General features: G+C 44.2%; 1 protein-coding gene across 1 annotated transcript in view; it reads left to right on the top strand.

Moving 5' to 3' along the window:
- REL (REL proto-oncogene, NF-kB subunit) overlaps positions 1–18579 on the top strand; it is a 55942-nt gene that overhangs the window by 14613 nt on the left and 22750 nt on the right. Inside the window, exon 3 of the mRNA XM_063125373.1 lies at positions 12204–12295. Within this exon, the coding sequence (XP_062981443.1) occupies positions 12204–12295 (92 nt within the window). The remainder of the gene's footprint in view (positions 1–12203; positions 12296–18579) is intronic.

Raw genomic sequence — 18579 nt, 5'->3', positions numbered from 1 at the left:
CATGGAATAATGGGCTCAAGTTAGAGGAAGCCAACTTCCGGCTGGACATCAGAAAAAACTTCCTGACTGTTAGAGCAGTACGACAATGGAACCAATGAGCTAGGGAGGTTGTGGGCTCTCCCACACTGCCTTCAAGATGCAGCTGGATAGCCATTTGTCAGGGATGCTTTAAGGTGGATTCCTGCATTGAACAGGGGGTTGGGCTTGTTGGCCTTATAGGCCCCTTCCAACTCTACTATTCTATGATTCTATGAACGCTTATGCCACAATAAATCTGTAGTTATTAAGGCTCAAGCAATAACAGTTTTATTGCAGCATCTGCTTTTGTGAGCTGGAACCGTCTCTCTGTCTTTGCTGCTGCCCCAAAAGTCACTATTGTTCAACATACACCAAAATTGAACGGGAGACTCCACCTGGAAATTGCCAAGCTAGAATTTGTCTGCAAGTTTGATTTGATTTATTTCTGTCTTAATCGCGCCTGGGGATTTCTCACCCACTATACAGTTGTTAAACGAGCATTGCAAAAATTGTGTAATTGCTGATAATTTCTGTTGTAAATGGTTACTTTGTGTCTGTTGTATGTATTTGAACTTTGCATAGAAATGTCATAAACTGAGCCAGTTGCCTTACGTGGCCTTTTGCCTTTATTGTTTATGTGTATATCTGTCAAGTGGAAATAACACTTATTCCCTCCAATGGAAGGCATTCTACACCAGAAAGGCTTGTGAAACAATAAGGCAGCGATCATAAACACACTTACTAGGAATAAACCTCATGAAACACAGTGGCATTTCCTTCTGAGTAAACAGGCATAGGATTGCGCGGCATATATGTTAGTCTTTAAAGGGGTTCAATTAAATTTCGGGGAAGCATGGGGATTGCATTCCGGGGGGAATGGCAAAGGGGATATGGTAGGGTGACCATATGAAAAGGAGGACAGGGTTCCTGTATCTTTAACAGTTGTATTGAAAAGGGAATTTCAGCAAGTGTCCTTTGTATATATGGAGAACCTGGTGAAATTCCCTCTTCATCTCAACAGTTAAAGCTGCAGGTGCCCTGCCCTCTTTTAAATCTGGTCACTCTAGTATAGCTCCTGCAGCTTTCACTGTTGTGATGAAGAGGGAATTTCACCAGGTTCCCAATATATACAAATGACACCTGCTGAAATTCCCTTTTCTATGCAACTGTTAAAGATACAGGAGCCCTGTCCTCCTTTTCATAGGGTCACCCTAGGATATGGCCGAAAGAAAAAGGAGAGGGACCAAAAATAACCAGCGTATTTTAGCTGAAATCTCTTACTCCCAGTAACTAAGGCCTCAGCTAGACGAGGGGGTCGGAGGGAGACAATCTTGCGATTTTACGATCGCAAGATCGTTGCCCTCGTCTACACGCAACGCGTGACATCGCGGCCGCCATTTTTTTTTTAAAGGAGACTGAGCGCTCGTGTTCAAATCGTGTTTTTTTTTTTAAAAAAAATAGTTTTCCCCGCTCCCCCCACCCCACCCCCGATGTGCCCTGCACGCGGCTCCCAGCTCCTTGCGGTTACTCGTGGGGAGCCGGGACAAACTGCGACGGTGGGCCACACTTTCCGTGGTCTCAGGATCATCTTGAGACTGCAGAAAAACCGCCGAAAAGTGTAGGGAGATATCCCGGGGAAAGGGAGAGATCATCTGGTCATGTGGAAGCACAGGGCTGATCCCGGGACGATCCCTGGGATATCACTCTGTCTAGCTATGCCCTTAGGCTTAGGAGAGACATCTCCACCTTTTAGAATGGAGAAACAACCTGCACAAAAGCCAGAAAACGCCCATACAATTGGTGGGGTGGGGGAAAGGGCAGGTCATGGCCCTCTGGGGGGGATCTACACTACTGCTTTAAAGCGCTTTATAACAGTTTTGACAACTGTTGGGGCCCAGGACACTGCATATACAGTTTTCAAAACGTTTTCAAAGTGCTTTAAAGCGCTTTAAAAGCAGTTGTGTAAATCCCCCCCCGGGGAACCTCTGAAGGACCCCTGCAGTAGACGGATTAAACTAGTCTTTCTGAGCATTATAATCCATGCTGCATTCAAGAGTTTGCTCTGCCCTAGTCCCAGGCATTCAAGCCCAGGAATACCAGTGCAGTGCTTGGGGCCGTCCGGCCTGAGATGCCTCTTTGACACCATGCTCCAATTCCTCATATTGCACAGTGTTATCTGGTATTCTACTTTCTATTTTGCCTCCTCCCTGGGGTGGGATGATGTCATGGGTTTTCCATGTGGGAAAGAATCAGGTTGCTGGAGGTAGGTGGGGAGAGTCCCCTTGAAACCTCTCTTGTGACCTGATACCATCACATGCAAATTAGGAAGCTGCTGCTGCTGCTGCTCTTCCTGCCTCTCAGAATCTCATGAGATCGAAAAACCCGGCTGTGTGGAAGCAACCCCTTTTCTTGATCACACGGTTCAGCGTTGCTTCCTTTTGGAAATCATAGAATCATAGAATCATAGAATCATAGAATAGCAGAGTTGGAAGGGGCCTACAAGGCCATCGAGTCCAACCCCCTGCTCAATGCAGGAATCCACCCTAAAGCATCCCTGACAGATGGTTGTCCAGCTGCCTCTTGAATGCCTCTAGTGTGGGAGAGCCCACAACCTCCCTAGGTAGCTGATTCCACTGTTGCACTGCTCTAACAGTCAGGAAGTTTTTCCTGATGTCCAGCCGGAATCTGGCTTCCTTTAACTTGAGCCCGTTATTCCGTGTCCTGCACTCTGGGAGGATCGAGAAGAGATCCTGGCCCTCCTCTGTGTGACAACCTTTTAAGTATTTGAAGAGTGCTATCATGTCTCCCCTCAATCTTCTCTTCTCCAGGCTAAACATGCCCAGTTCTTTCAGTCTCTCTTCATAGGGCTTTGTTTCTAGACCTCTGATCATCCTCGTTGCCCTCTTCTGAACACGCTCCAGCTGAACACGCTGGCATAATCCTCATGCCAGCCTTCCCTAACCTGCCCGCCTCTGGACTACAACTCTCATAATCCACCAGCCCACTGGGGGAAGCACAATTCCCATAATCTCCCAGCTAACACAACCAGAGGGTACCAGGTTGGAGAAGGCTGTCTTATGCCAGTCTGCACCAGTGTGCAACAATGTGTGGTTTTAAAACATGAAACCGCAAACGAAGTCTGTGTCTAAACTGTTGTAAATTCTTAATTGTTTTTTTTTATATATAGTCTATGTCTAAACCCGTTGTTGAACATTTTAAAGGAGGAGATTGTTCCCTTTGTGGGAGTGTGTGAAATTTGCACTTTTAGAATTACTTCCATTGTTAATTTTCCTTACTCACTTTTAAAGGGGCACATTTGCATTTGCATTTTGCAGTTCTGGGGCACATTTACTTCAGAGTAAGCCCTGTTGAACTCAGTGGGTCTTACTTCTGAATAAGCACGCATAGGAAAGGGAAGTGAAGGATTAAAAGAACTTTATGGCACCATCCTATATATGTCTGCTCAACAGCAGTATCAAATGGATACTGTTGTTTTATACTGTTGTTTTTATTTTTTTGATGGTTTTAAATTTTGTATACTTTTTAAGGTTCACTGTTTTTAACTTTTGTAAACCGCCCAGACAGCTTCGGCTATGGGGCGGTATATAAATTTAATAAATAAATAAATAAAAGCAGACACCACTAAGTACCGATAAGCAGATTGGTATGGAATTCAGCCATAAGCAGTCCGATGCCTGGCTTTTAATTAACTTTACAGCTCACTCCTATGCATCTCTACTCAGAAGCAAGTCCTAGTACCTTCAGTGTAACTTATTCCTGGGTGTGTGTGCATATGATTGTAGCCATATATATAGATCAATCGATTGATCAATCGATATAAATCAGTTGACTCAAAACTGCCAAATGTAGCTTGTTTCCATGCTAAATGTGGTCTGCAGAGTGGTTTGCCAACATTTTTTATTTTATTTTTTGCCATGACAGGCGGTGCAGTGGCAGGAATGTGGCCCCCAGTGGAGTCCAGGAACTAGAAAATGGGCCCTGGACCGCCAAAGCTTGCGTTCCCTTGATCTAAAGTTTAGTTGATTTAACTGAGGGCTGATTCTAACCAGTTGGAGTGGAATTTGAGACCTTATTTCCTCTTATGCTATTTTGGTGTATTGCCATGATACGAAATAAAAATAAAACCTCTTTCCGTGTAACAATGAGTTATGTGTTAGTAGCACATTGTTATTAAAGTGTATATTATGTTACCCTTTCTTCAGTATGTGAAAAAAATAGTTTAACATTTAATTGATTGACTATTTGGTTCAAAGGCCTTGGATTAGACAGCTATAAAATACTTTAAGCGATTGTCAGCCCTACTTTAAACTTGAGTAGTTAAGGACCCAATCCTATGCGTGTTTAGACAGAACAAAAAGGTCCTACACCTTCCAGCATTCCCTAGCCATCCGGGAATGCTGGAAGTTGCAGGATGTTTTTTTCTGTCTAAACATGCATAGGATTGAACTCTAAATATACATATTGGTGCATCTCATTGCAATCTGTTTTTTTATTTTGTTTCTTGAGCAAAATTGCAGCTGGTTCATTGGTCAGAGACGGGGGAAAGCCATCTTTATTATTTCATTCCTCTTTGCAAATAAGGCCGTACTATGAACGGTGATTCCTAGGGGCAGAACTACAGCTTACACACAAGCATATTTCATGAAAACCTGGCAGCTTCTTTTAGGGAAACCCTTCTCCAACCTGGTGCCTTTTATTTGGATTGGACTACAACTCCCACCCCCAGCCACTAAGATCTAGAGCAGTGGTTCCCAAAGTGGGTGGTACTGCCCCCTTGGGGGCAGTGGGATTGCATAGGGGGCGTTAAGAGGCAAGGGAGCAGCAGTGGGGTGCTCGAGGTGGTCTTTTCCGAGAAGCGCCTCTCCAGAAGGTCTTAAAACCCAGGGACATTTTTATGGGAGAAGGTAGATTGGTCCCAAGCCATATAGGGGAAGAATCCACACATGTATTAACACTGTTTAAGAAGAGTCCTTTTAACGATGAATTGAAATGTTTCAAAAGCACCAAACCCTAATGAAGAGACATACCCTGCTTGGTGTGCCCCGCCACGCTGGCTGCAAAACAGAGGCGTTCGCTCTCTTTTCCCTCCCTCCCTCAGCAAGCCTGTGGCGGGTGCTTTGGATTTTGAATAAATATTAAATTCATTGTTACTGTTTTGAATTTTATTGTTATTATCTTACTTAGTGGGCCGTTGAAAACCTCTATTCTGAATAATGATTTTTATAGTGTAGGGTAGGGGGCACTGGGCATGAGTTTGTGGAACCAAGGGGGCAGTGACCTGAAAAAGTTTGAGAACCACTGATCTGGAGCAAAGAGCATGGCTTTCCTGAATGAACTATTTTAAAACAGCAGCCCATTTATTGCTTAGAGATGGGGAAACCGTCTTTGTTATTTTATTCCTCTTTGGGTTGGTGTTGATAATGTGACTACGAAACAGCAGGTTGCAGTGGGTGAGAGTCAATGTATGTGGGTGTGGGTGTGGGTGCTGGTTGGGGCTTTGGTTGTTCATCTTCAGCTCTTCCCTTACAATAGCAGCTGGCTAAAGAGCCCTTATAGCTTCCATCTTAATTAAGGTACTTTGCACAGCCAAACTGGGCAACCCCTTCTGTTTATGAGTCACAGAAAGTAATGCAGAAGCTTCCCCTGTACCAAGAGGTTGATGTTTTGCTGTCATAAAAGTGCTTGCATCTAAAAATTACTAATACTTTTGGCTCCTTTATAGAGAGATGGAAGAGCTTTCTCCTCCGGCCTTGGCAGAAGTAAAGCTCTTGGATTCTAAATCCAGATAGTACAAATTTTGGTGTCTTGTTGGGCAAAGGATGGGAAGAAAGTAGGCTCTTATCTACCGGTGGACCACTAGCCTGTTCCTGGTGGACCATCTCCGCCTGTCGGTTACTGGGGTTCTTGCAAAGAATGAGAGATTGCATCCTCATAATCACTTAATACAGACTACTTATGCCAATCAAGGAACATTGACTATGCATTCTTGCTTCGCTGGACCATGGGGATTCCAGAAAAGAAATAGACCAGGGAAGAGTTAAGTCATCTCATTCCTGTTACACAGGGCAAGAGTTTCTTCCATAGAAAAGATGGAATGCTTCCAGACAAAGTTTTTTTAATTGTGCAATCACTCTACCTGAAACATGGAATTTTATGGGGGTTCCAGATGTTGTCATCTGCCATTTGTAACTCTCCCGTGTTTTCCCACTGTTTCTTTCACCAACCCTTTTCTTACCACAAAAAATTCCATGCAGCTGGAATAGCTGCACAATATCTTTTGTCTTGTTGGCGCTAGGAGCTGCCCATTTGGAAACGCCCTATTTCTCGATTGCAAGGAATTGAAAACAATTTCCAGAAATAAACATGCAGTGATCAGGGCTTCTATTTATATACCTCTTAATATAATATTCCTAAGGACCAAATCCTATGCATGTTTAGGCAGAAAAAGGTGCTACAACTCCCAGCATGCCCCGGCTGGGGGATGATGGGAGAGGTAGGACTTTTTTCTGTCTAAACATACATAGGATTGCACCCTAAGCGGTTTACATATGCATACTTAGTAGGTCTGTTAAATTATTAAGCGTTTATTTATTTATTTTTAATATTTTATACCACTTCTCCACAGAAGTACAATAAATAAAAAATAAAACAAGAATAATGCTATGAAAATATAAAAAATAAAGGATATAACCATGCTAAAAGTAATTTAAAAGGCCAGACTGAGAAGTCTTAACACCATTTTGAAAAGTCAGATTAGGAGCCAATAGTGAGCGTCATTAGATAAGTGTTTTGTCGCACGTTCACACATCCTTTAGACGATGTCATCCGCTTCCCGTGTGCCTTCTGCTTGTTTTTCCATTGCAAAATAAACCCCATTTAATACGTCTTTTTTAAAAAAACTGAATGTGCTGCCATCTCCTGCTGTGTGCAAGAAAAGCGGTGCAATTAAAACACCCAGGCCTGGTGCTGCCATAGAGGCAACTCAAGCGGCTGCCTAGAGCGCCAAGCAAACGAGGGCGCCGAACAGCGTACCCGGAAGCTGCTCTCCTAGAGCGGCTTCTGGGTGTGCTGTTCCAAAGCTGCCGCCCCAGCCTCCGCCCAACCCCAGCGTCCTGGCTCCTTCGAAGCCAGGATGCTGGGGTTGGAGGCGGAGGCTTCAGTATGGCGCGCCAGGAAGCCACTTCCAGGCGCGCCGCTTCAAAGCCTCTGCCCCGCCCCCCAACCCCAGCACCCTGGCTTCAAAGCCAGGAGCGGGAGGGAGCGGGCGGTGAGTGGGGGAGCAAGGGGGGAGCCGTAGCGGTGAGTGAGCGAGCGAGCGGGGGTGGCGGGTGAGCGATGGGGGGAGCTGGAGCGTGTGAGCGAGGGGGGAGCCGGAGCGGCGAGCGGGCGGGGGCGGCGGGCGGGGGGCGGGCGGGGGGAGCAGTGAGTGAGCGAGTGAGCAGGTGGGCAGGTGAGTGAGGGGGCGGTGAGTGAGCGAGCAGGGGGGGCGGCTTCAGAAAGCGCCTGCCTAGGGCGCAATATAGTCTGGCGCCGGCCCTGAAAACACCCCTGAATGGGCCATGTGGTCGTTGCTGCTTCCTCTTTCTCTCCCCGTGTAAAGAGTCTGTCGCTGTTGTGGGACAACACCAGGAGGCCTTAATGATGGTAGGGAAACATGAAAATCCACCCATCTGATGACACTCAGTGACTCTGAAGACAGAGCATTCCATAGTTTGCTAGCTATACAGGAGAAACCCTTTCATTCATGTTTGATGAGCAGACTTCTACAGGCAATAGTATTCTCAAAAGGGCTTCTCCTGAAGAACTTTACAGATTCATAATAATGAGACAGGTGGTCTCATTGGCAACAAGTGCGGACCTTTCAGTATTGGGGTAATATGGACTTGGTACCATGCATTAGTTAGCAGTCTAGCAGCCGTATTTTATACTAAGAGGATTTTCATTGGCTCTTAATCCTCCGTATCTAGTTTTGGCTTAGTCTCAGAATTGAGATCTGAGCACTGCATGAAGTGTTTTATTTCCTGCTTTTCTGCTACATAGCCTCTAGGTAGCATTGTGGTGTATTGGAATCGCACAGATAAATAAGTTTAAAAAGCAGTTTCTTTCACTTTTACAGTCAAATACCACATTTTCCCTGCTCTAAAAATATTTGTTGAAAGTGTTCTTTAGCCACAGGAGGGAAACTGGAGGGTCATGATTTTGTCAAAAGAACCCATAAAGAACCTTGAGCAGGGAATGATGAATGCATGACAAATGCCTTGTGTAGAAATGCCCCAGATGTTTCCAGATGCTCTTCAGGAGTTGTTCCATTTATTATTTATTTTATTTAAAGCATTTTTATAGCGCCGCCTCACCATTTTTGGCATCGAGGCGCTTTGCAATAGCATATAAAACAATTCCATTAAAACTCTCAACCCACATTAAGACAATTCCATTAAAACCCTCACCCTGAAACCATTAAAAGCCCTCAACCCCAATTTAAACCACCCCCTCCCCAAGCTCTTGTGAAAATAAAAATGCCTTACAAAGGCATTTGAAGCAATTGAGAGTGGGAGCCTGTCTAATCTCCAGTGGCACATTATTCCATAACCGGGGGCCAGCCACTGAAAAAGCCCTGGCCCCCACACATTCCAATTTGTAGCGGGGGACCATGCTCCTGAGAGTGAGTCTGCCAATGGTGAGACACAGGAGAAAGGCGAGTGCTCAGGTATCCAGGACCCAAGCAATGCAGGGCTTTATACATGGTCAACAAGACCTTGTAGCGCACCCTAGCAGCCACCGGCAGCCAATGGAGCTCTTGAAGCACCAAAGTGATAGAAGACCACTTCGGGAGCACCTTGAGCAACCTGGCTGCTGCATTTTGTACAGCCTGTGGGCATTGGATTTGCTTCAAGGGAAGCCCTGTATACAACAGGTTGCAATAGTCCAGTCTGGAAAGGACCAGGGCCTGGACTGCGGTGGTAAGATCAGCCTCTGACAGAAAGGAGCGAACTTGGCGGAGCACATGGAGTTGATAAAAGCAACTCCAAACCATGGCCCCCACCTGTGATGACATAGTTAGGGACTGGTCAAGAATAACACCCAGGTCCCTCGCCTCAGTCACAATCCTTGGTCGGATTCCTGAAATAGGCAGATCTACGAGCTCCTGCCTCAAATCTGCCAGCCGCTGACCTCGGCCAATCACCATCAGCTCAGTCTTCTCCGGGTTAAGCTTTAGTTTACTCCTAGACACCCAGTTACAGATCTCAGCCAGGCGTTCCATGAAGAACGCGTTGCAGTAGTCTATATGTGATGTGACCAAGGCATGGATACCTGTTGCCAAATCAGACCAGCTCAGGCAGGTTGCAAGTTGGTGCACTAAACATACTTGTGCAAACACACGCCTTTCCACTATCCCTACTTGAAAGTCCAGGGAGCAAGTACAGGACCAAGGAGCACTGCGAAGCTACAAACGTGCTCTTTCAGGGAAAAGCGCCACCCCTTTTACAACAGGACAAATCCCATTCTCCAAGACAGACTTTCTATCACCAATAGCTTGTTTCTACAGTTACTTAGTTGTCCTTTAACTCTTTCATCAGTTAAATTTGAATATTTTTGCATATTACCAAAGCTTGGTTCCTTTTTGAGATACTGAAAGAAGTGTTGAGAAATCTTAGAATTCAATCAACAAAAATTACTATTTGTTCTTAGAAAGGTGATTTTCAGTATTTTCTGTTTCATTCTCTGTTACAGTAAAATACATGAGAATGAAAAAAACCAGATTTTGCTGACATACTAAGAAAAAATAATGTCAGCTTGAATAGGGTGACCATATGGAAAGGAGGACAGGGCTCCTGTATCTTTAACAGTTGCACAGAAAAGAAAATTTCAGCAGGTGTCATTTGTATATATGGAGAACCTGGTGAAATTTCCTCTTCAACACAACAGTTAAAGTGCAGGAGCTATACTAGAGTGACCAGATTTAAAAGAGGGCAGGGCACCTGCAGCTTTAACTGTGGTGATGAAGAGGAAGTTTCACCAGGTTCTCCATATATTCAAGTGACATCTGCTGAAATTCCCTTTTCAATACAACTGTTGAAGATATAGGAGCCCTGTCCTCCTTTTCATATGGTCACCCTAAGCTTGAAGGTTTTACAATTCTGTATTCTATGCATTAAACTGATTGTGTTTGATTGTGGGGTCCATCACACTAGTGATTTATCGCACATTCCCCATGCCTGGTATGCAGTTTTGCAGCCCGATACCCACATGACATCATCCACGTCCTGCACTCATTTTGGCTCTTATCCTCCATGTTTCATTTCTTTTTGGAGTGCAGAAAGTCTGGATTATTTTCCCTCCCTGCGAAATAAATGCTGTCTTTCCTACTATGTATTTCTGTGGTTGCATTCTATCGACCATCCCGCTCTTTGTTGGGGGCATGCATGTCTAAGGACGGTCTCGCTAACAAAAGAGGAGGGCGGTGCGATTCTCTACTCAACCGTGAAGGGGGAGGGAGAGAGGTCCCATTTAACTCTATGTTCTTACTTCTGAGTAGGCATATCTACACCAAGCAGGATATAACACTATGAAAGTGATATATTGGTATATGTCATGGGCCCCACCAGTTGTCAGTGCACTTCAATACCGCTATAAAGCAGTAGTGTGGCTCCTGCCTTTTTTATACCACTTTCATAGTGCAATATCCTGCTTGGTGGAGATGAGCCCCTGGGCACTCTGGTTCTGAGAGGGGAGGGGGGGTACTCTGGATTTCTAGCGTTCCAAATTCTGAGCACCCTTATGCTAATTACAATTCTCAGGATCCTTTGGAGGATGCTATGACAGCTAAAGTGATATTATTTATTTATTACAATAGCCCTTTCTTCCAGCCCTTTAGCCAAAAAAGACTCTCAAGGTGGCTTACAAAAATATTTCTTAAGACAGTCCCTGCCCACAGGCTTACAATCTAAAAATAAATAAAAATGACACAAAAGGAAAGGGGATGGGGAGGGAGGAGGAAAAAAAGAAGAAGCAAACTTAGGCACTAGATTCTTAGTTGCGAAGTTCAGCAGCTGCTTCCTTTCCCTCTCCATCTAATAGCCTCATACAGATCAATTATTATTATTATTATTATTATTATTATTATTATTATTATTTATTTATTTATATAGCACCATCAATGTACATGGTGCTGTACAGAGTAAAACAGTAAATAGCAAGGCCCTGCCGCATAGGCTTACAATCTAATAAAATCATAGTAAAACAATAAGGGGGGAAGAGAATGCCAACAGGCACAGGGTAGGGTAAGCAGGCACAGGGTAGGGTAAAACTAACAGTATAAAGTCCGCACAACATCAAATTTTAAAAGCTTTAGGAAAAAGAAAAGTTTTTAGTTGAGCTTTAAAAGCTGCGATTGAACTTGTAGTTCTCAAATGTTCTGGAAGAGCGTTCCAGGCGTAAGGGGGATGATGGAGGGCTGCCTGGCTGCCGCTTCCTTTCCCTCTGATGGCCTCAGCAGCGACAGTTGGTAGCAAGTGGGAGGGGGCTCTCAGCTGGACCTGGACCCGGACCCAGGCACGATGGAGACGTGCCTGGCTGCCGCTTCCTTTCCTTTCCCAGATATAAAACAAACTCCAATTTGTAGGGCAGATACGTTCTCCAACTCATTTTGCTCATTCTGTGTTCTGATCAGTTGTGAAGGTTTTGGCTGTCTTTTTAGCCATTGCTGTAATTCTGTTGCATGGTTTTCAGATTGAATAAACAGTCCTGAAATCCCTCCAGAGTAGAAGGCAAAACAGACATTTAAAAACTAAACTATAACCACAGGTTAAAAAAAATTGCAGCTTGTAGCAGTGACAGTCGCTAGTTTAGCTGGCTTTAAAGGAGAAATAGGCTCATGTATGGAGACAGATATGTCTACCAGTGGCTACCATTCATAAACACAGCTAATTGGAAACACCAGGTCCAGAGGAAGCATACCACTGAATACCACCTTTTGGAGAGCGACAATGGGAACGACCTATAACCTTCATGTCCTATTCTTGGGCTTCCTGGGCCACTGAAAGCAACAGGAATGTCATGAGAAATCAAGCAGCAGCGTTCATATATATGAGCATCCGTATCAATAGAGCATCTGTATCACTTTGTTCTTTTAAGCTGCTAACTGCTACCTGTATACTCTCCAGTTTTCAGAATCTGGGCATCCAGTGTGTGAAGAAAAAAGAGATCAAAGAATCCATCATCTCCCGCATTGCAAAGGAGATCAACCCCTTTAGTGGTAAGTAAGCACCGTCCATTGGCTATTTCAAAGACAGCTAAGAGACTTTAACATGTTTACATTTCACGCTGCGGATGAATTTCTGAAGGGTTGGTTTTCTTGGAATGGATCAAACTATGTTGAATGGCAGACTGGAACAGCTACCTGCCAGTGAACCTGAACCTGCTTGTGAATCAGCTGCACTACCTGTCGCTTGAGAGATGACAGGCTTGGGTGCTTACCTCAAGAAATCCCTGCTTTTCTTTTTCTGCGCGTGGCCTGGAATCATGCAAAGAGTTTTATGGGAGTGAAGGATAAGGCAAGGGCAACACGGGTGGCTCATCTGTCCAGCGAGGTGATGTTTGCCCTGTCCTGGACAGGGTTGCGCTCCCCCTGAAGGATCGGGTCCATAGTTTGGGGGTGCTCTTGGATCCAGAACTGTCACTTGAGGCACAGGTGAACTCAGTGGCAAAGAGCACCTTTTATCAGCTTAGGCTGATATACCAACTGCGCCCTTATCTGGACAGAGATAGCCTAGCTACAGTTATCCATGCTCTGATAACCTCTCATTTGGATTACTGCAATGCATTATACATGGGGCTGCCTTTGAAAACGGTCCGGAAACTTCAGCTGGTACAAAACAGGGCAGCACGTTTACTAACAGGGTTACTAACAGGGTTAGTTTTGGGTACAAATCAGTCAGCATGCACCAGCTGAGTTCACTGTTGGAGGGAGTGATATTGCAGAGATGGGGTTGAAGCAGAGAGCCTTGCCTAAGGCCATTTGGTGAGTTTGTGGCATAGATGGGATTTGTATTGGGGAGTTCATCCATGTTATTGTTAACCTGTTGGTTGTTTTATTATGGTTTTAATTTTTGTGAACCGCCCAGAGAGCTTCGGCTATTGGGCGGTATAAAAATGTAATAAATAAATTATTATTACTATTTATTACATTTATATATCACCCCATAGCCGAAGCTCTCTGGGCGGTTTACAAAGATCAAAAAGATTGGATTAAAAAGACTGAACATTAAAAATCAATTTATAAAACATAAAAACATTTTAAAAAAGCAGTTAACATTTAAAACAATGTTTTAAACACTCCGCCAGGCCACAGCTATTGGAGTCAGTTCAAACTCAGCATATGCGGTTGAATGCCTGGGAGAAAAGTAAAGTCTTAACCTGGCGCTGAAAAGATAACAATGTTGACGCCAGGCGGGCCTCATCAGGGAGATCGTTCCATAATTGGGGAGCCACCACCAAAAAAGGCCCTCTCCCTTGTTGCCATCCTCCGAGCTTCCCTCGGGGTAGGCACTCGGAGGAGGACCTTAGATGTTGAGCATGGTGTACGAGTAGGTTCATGTCGGGAGAGGTGTTCTGTCAGGTATTGTGGTCCCAAGCCTTGTAAGGCTTTATAGGTTAAAAACAGCACTTTGAATCGGGCTCGGAAATGTACAGGCGAGCCCATGCAAGCGGGCCAGAGTTGGTTCAGAGGGTACATACCTTTTGAGTATCTGATGCTGGGACAAATGATAGTGGATGGCCATCAATTCATGTCCTGTTTGTGGATTTTGTGGAGGCATCAGGATGGTCACAGTTGGAAGTGGTGTAGTGGAACCAGGGCCCGCAGGGCTGAAATCCTGGAACTTTTTCACTAGCAGAGATGATTACTTCATCTGCTATCCCCCTCAGGCTTCCCTGTTCCCTGCCTCCGAGCTTAGCTGCAATCCTCTCAGTAGCTGTGGGGGGAAATGGATTTTCCCAGTATTGCTTCCTGTTGTAATGCAAAGTCTTTTGGAGTGTCTTGGGGCGGATCTACACTTCTGCTTTAAAGTGCTTTATAACAGTTATAAAGCGCTTTAACTGCTTTAAAACGCTATAAAACTGTTATAAAGCGCTTTAAAGCAATAGTGTAGATCCGGCCTTGGTCTTGAATGGGCCATCAAGACCCATCAGCTTTATGAAAGACCTGGTCCTGGTGGCGATGAAAATTACTAGAACTGCTTAGGGGAGATGGTTGCCTGACTTTTGGGGTTCTCCTTGGGGGCCTTGCTGTCGGGACGGTTATGATGAATGCCTGCACTTTGAAACTTTACCACTACATCACTGATAACCACATACCAATATCATATATATACCTCAGTTCTCTTGATGCTGGCCCTTAAATGGAACCTCCCATGCAAAAGAGGGAGGTATTTGCAGGCAAGGGAAAACAGAAATAACAATTTTAAAAGAAAAAAAACACTGTAGCATTAGCATATAGTTTTGAGCTAACCCTGTTGCAGTGGAAAGTATTTTGGGGCAGCTTGATCTTGAATGGGCAATTAAGACTCTTTCGTTATACCAAAACCCTGCTCCTGGTAGAGATGAAAACTGCCAGAATTGGTTTGTTGATCCACAAACCGTTTGCATTTTTGGCCTCTCCTTTGGTGCAGGACTGTGGGGACCTTCAAAATTTACCAATACTACACTGTGGCTAGGAAGCATGTATTCTGGACTAGGTGAACTTTTCATCCGATCCAGCAGAACACTGAAAGGCCTGGATGAAGGATTTATTGAAAACATCTGATTGGTTAAAGCTCAGTGGGGGGAGGGCAAAAGAGAAGAGTCTCGTGTGTGTGTGTGTGTGTGTGTGTGTGTGTGTGTGTAAGGTCAAATGCTAAAAATCATTCCATCTGTGACCATATCAGGATGCCATTGGCAAGCCTCAATGCCCTGTGAAATTGGTACGTCTGTCACACACTGTAATTCTCCCACGGTATGATTGTTCCACTGAAATCGACGCGTCATGGGGAGGGCTGTGATCATGAGGAAAAGACTCTCTCCTCTGCAGGCTCAGTAGTGGTTATGACATCACCGGCAAAGCACAGCCTTACAACAGGATGTAGCTTTTTGAGAGCAGAGATACCTCAGTAGAACACATGTTGGTAGCTGTGCCTGTGTGTATATTGCCTGGGCATAGAAGACAGTCTTAACCTGGTGTCAGAAAGATGACAACGTTGGTACCAGATGGACCTCACTGGAAAGTGTTCCATAATCAGGGGGCTACCACAGAGAAGGTCCTCTCCTTTGTTTCCATCCTCTGAACTTCTCTCAGAGGCAATTTGTTATCATTACTCTGTGTGTGTGTGTGTGTGTGTGTGTGTGTGTGTGTGTGTGTGTGTGTGATATCAATGCTGCTCTGGTACTGTGGGCTGGTCACAGATCAAATGCCATTATGTATGTGGTATCCAGTAAATAGGGCAGAACACCATAGAGATACAAGTGTCGAGTAATCATTCTGGAAGCCCCGAAGTGGCTCTGCGGTGGCACTGCGTTGATTATATGACGCAGCAGCCACCTCGAAGCAGTTGCGGGACTTTCCATAGAAGCTCCGCATTTTAAAAGTCGGGGACTTACCCCGACTTTTCAGGATGGAGCAAGGTGAACACACTCCTTCCGCTGTCTAACCTTGCTCCACCCTCAATGTGGAGGCCTGGCCTGGCGGATGGTGACCGCTGATTGGTTGCCATCCACCTGGGAGAGGGCAGGGGGTGGGCTCAGCTGCCGGAAATGCTCTTTCCCCCTCTTCTTCTTTTAAATATCCAGTTGAAAACTATTGTGATGTGATATCATCTTATTGGGGTTTGTTCCATGTCCTGGTGCCAGTGACGTAAGGCAGGAACGCGGCAATTCCCAGCATAATGTCATGGAACTCAGAAAGGTGCCTTCTATCAGGGTGGTCCACCTAGTCCACTCCTTGCTATTGTTAGTCAAACGTTGGCTCTTGAGTAAGACATCTTACACATCAGCTGCTACCTGACCCTTTCTTTAACTGGAATTGCCAGGAATTGAACCTAGGACTTTGTGCATGCAAGCCATGTACTCTACCAATACTTCTTGCCATATTAGCGCATAAAGGCAACACATTAGCATCACAGAACAAGTTAACTTCTCTCTACGAAGTGGATAGTACTCGTCCTATAAATATTTATTGTCTGTAACTTCTCCTTTACATTCTATCTATCAATCTATCTATATAGATATAGATTTCAGCTGGAATTTTCCCCCTGCTTGTAATACAAGGACCCAGGGTCATCCAGTGAAGCTGAATGGTAGGAGATTCAGGTCAGATAAAAGGTATTACTTCTTCATGTACTGTTAAACTATGGAATTTGCTAGTGTAAGACGTAGTGGTGACCAGCAACTTGGATGACTTTAAAAGGTGATTAGACTAATTCTTAGAGATAAGGCTATCAATGGCTACTAGTCATGATGGCTATATTACCACCAGCAACAGAGGCAGTATGCCTCTCAACACTATTGGAGAACACGAGCAGAAGGGTGCTGTGGCATTAATTTCCTACTTCTGGGTTCCCCATAGGCATCTGCTAGGCTATCCTATGAACAGAATGCTGGACTAGATAGGCCTTTGGACTGATCCAGCACAGCTCTTCTAATATTCTTATGAAGTAATCTTCCAATTCTAAATACATCATACTTTCCTGGAAGTGTCTTCTCCTTCAAGAGAGTAAATTCTCAAAGCAACAGAAGAGGAAGTTGTGTAACGTACAAGAAACTTACGTAAGACCAAAGGAAAGGTGAAAGAGTTCTTACTGGCTTCAGCAGCGTTGGCTTCAACAGGGAGAAGGGTTTCCAAAGTCATTTCTTGTAAAATGAATGACCAATGTAATGTAAATTAACATGGGATTTGATTCAGCAGCACTAGCTAATCCCATGTTAGCTAACGTGTGCTGATGCTTCTTCTTGTAGGGGTTGTACATTTTTCCTCCGGAAAGTATCTAAAGCCCACTAATTTCAACCTGATTTCAGATGCTGATGGAGTAGGAGGAGGATAGACCAATTGCTGAGTTTTAGGGTGCTTTCAAATGAGGCTTTTACTCTGCAGTCGCTCTGCCTCATTCATGGAATTTTACAGGAAGCCCAGAAGACGACGTCTTCTGTTGATAGCCCTCATTTATTGTCTTCTGGCTTTTTTTTTTCTTACTAGAAAGGAATCTGTTAAGGGGGGGGGGGGGGAGATGGAATAGCTATAAAGTGCCATTTAAGCATTAATACTACAAGCCGTCCATTTGGTAACACTCTTAGGCCCCGTTCAGACAACACACTAAACCATTTTGTGGTTAAGCAGCATGGTTTAGTGTGTTGTCTGAACAGGGCCTTAGATAACTTTAGCTTAAACTAGTGAGAAGATACACAGATACCAACAAGTATCTGTTAGGAACAGAAAAAAGGCAGGAAGGAAGATGGAGAACTACAGGTCAGGCCATTGGCACAGAAGGGATAATGCATATCCAAAGGAAAAAATAACAGGATCAAGAGGAAAAGTTTAAAAGAAAAGAAGGCCCAAATATTTTTGAGAAATTCCATCTGAAAGGGGAAAAGAAGGTGAAGTACCATGAATAGATATAGAAAATGAACCTTCGGAAATGAGAAAGAAACCAAGGACGTATGGGTCCACTAAGCCCCAAGTGGCATAATGAAGAGGGAAGAACATAATGAGCAATAGTTGCACAAGCTGAAGTTAGGCCAAGGAAAAGAAAACAGAAACTGACCATGTGATTTAGCAAGTAAGATCATTAAAACCACGGGTGAGCATATTCAGTGTAAAGACTGCAAGAAAACCCAGAGTGTAAGGAGTCAAATAGTGAAGTAGCAGAAATAAAATTGAGGCATTAAATAACAACAAGAAATTCAAGAATTTTCAAAGTGAAATGCCAAAGAGAAATAGGACAATAATTAGAGAATGAAAGAGGGTAAAAAGGTGACTTTAAAAAGAATGGGAGAAACAATAGCAGATATAGCAAGACATGAGAGTGGAAGGTTAGAAATATGTTTTATTTATTTATTGCATTTATATCCCACCTTTTTTCCTTCAAGAAACCCAGGGTGGCATATATAATCTTCCTCTTCTCCATTTTATCCTTACAACAACAACCCTGTGAGGTAGGTTGGGCTGAGAGTTTGTGACTGGCCCAAAATCACCTAGTGAGCTTCCATGGCTGAGTAGAGACTACAACCTGGATCTCCCAACTCCCCGTCCAACACTCTACCCACTACACCACACTGCCTCTCACCACTGGCTTTCTATTTCTATGCAATAGAAAAGGAAGTAGGAGCAAGAGATATTAATGAAAAGGACAGAAGAGGACCAATAACATAAATAGCTGATACAACAAGGGAAACATAGAGCAATAAAAGAAAAGAGAAATAGGAGTAAAGGAAGAAAGTTAAGAAGAGAAAAAAGTGGGAAGCTGGAAGGAGGAGAAAAAAAGAACAAACTTTATCCTAACGCAAAAAACAGTC

Source organism: Elgaria multicarinata, chromosome 4 (genome assembly GCF_023053635.1).
Source record: "Elgaria multicarinata webbii isolate HBS135686 ecotype San Diego chromosome 4, rElgMul1.1.pri, whole genome shotgun sequence".
Taxonomy (NCBI): Eukaryota; Metazoa; Chordata; class Lepidosauria; order Squamata; family Anguidae; genus Elgaria; species Elgaria multicarinata.
Note: the sequence above shows the minus strand (reverse complement) of the source record. Positions and strands in the feature narration are given on the sequence as shown.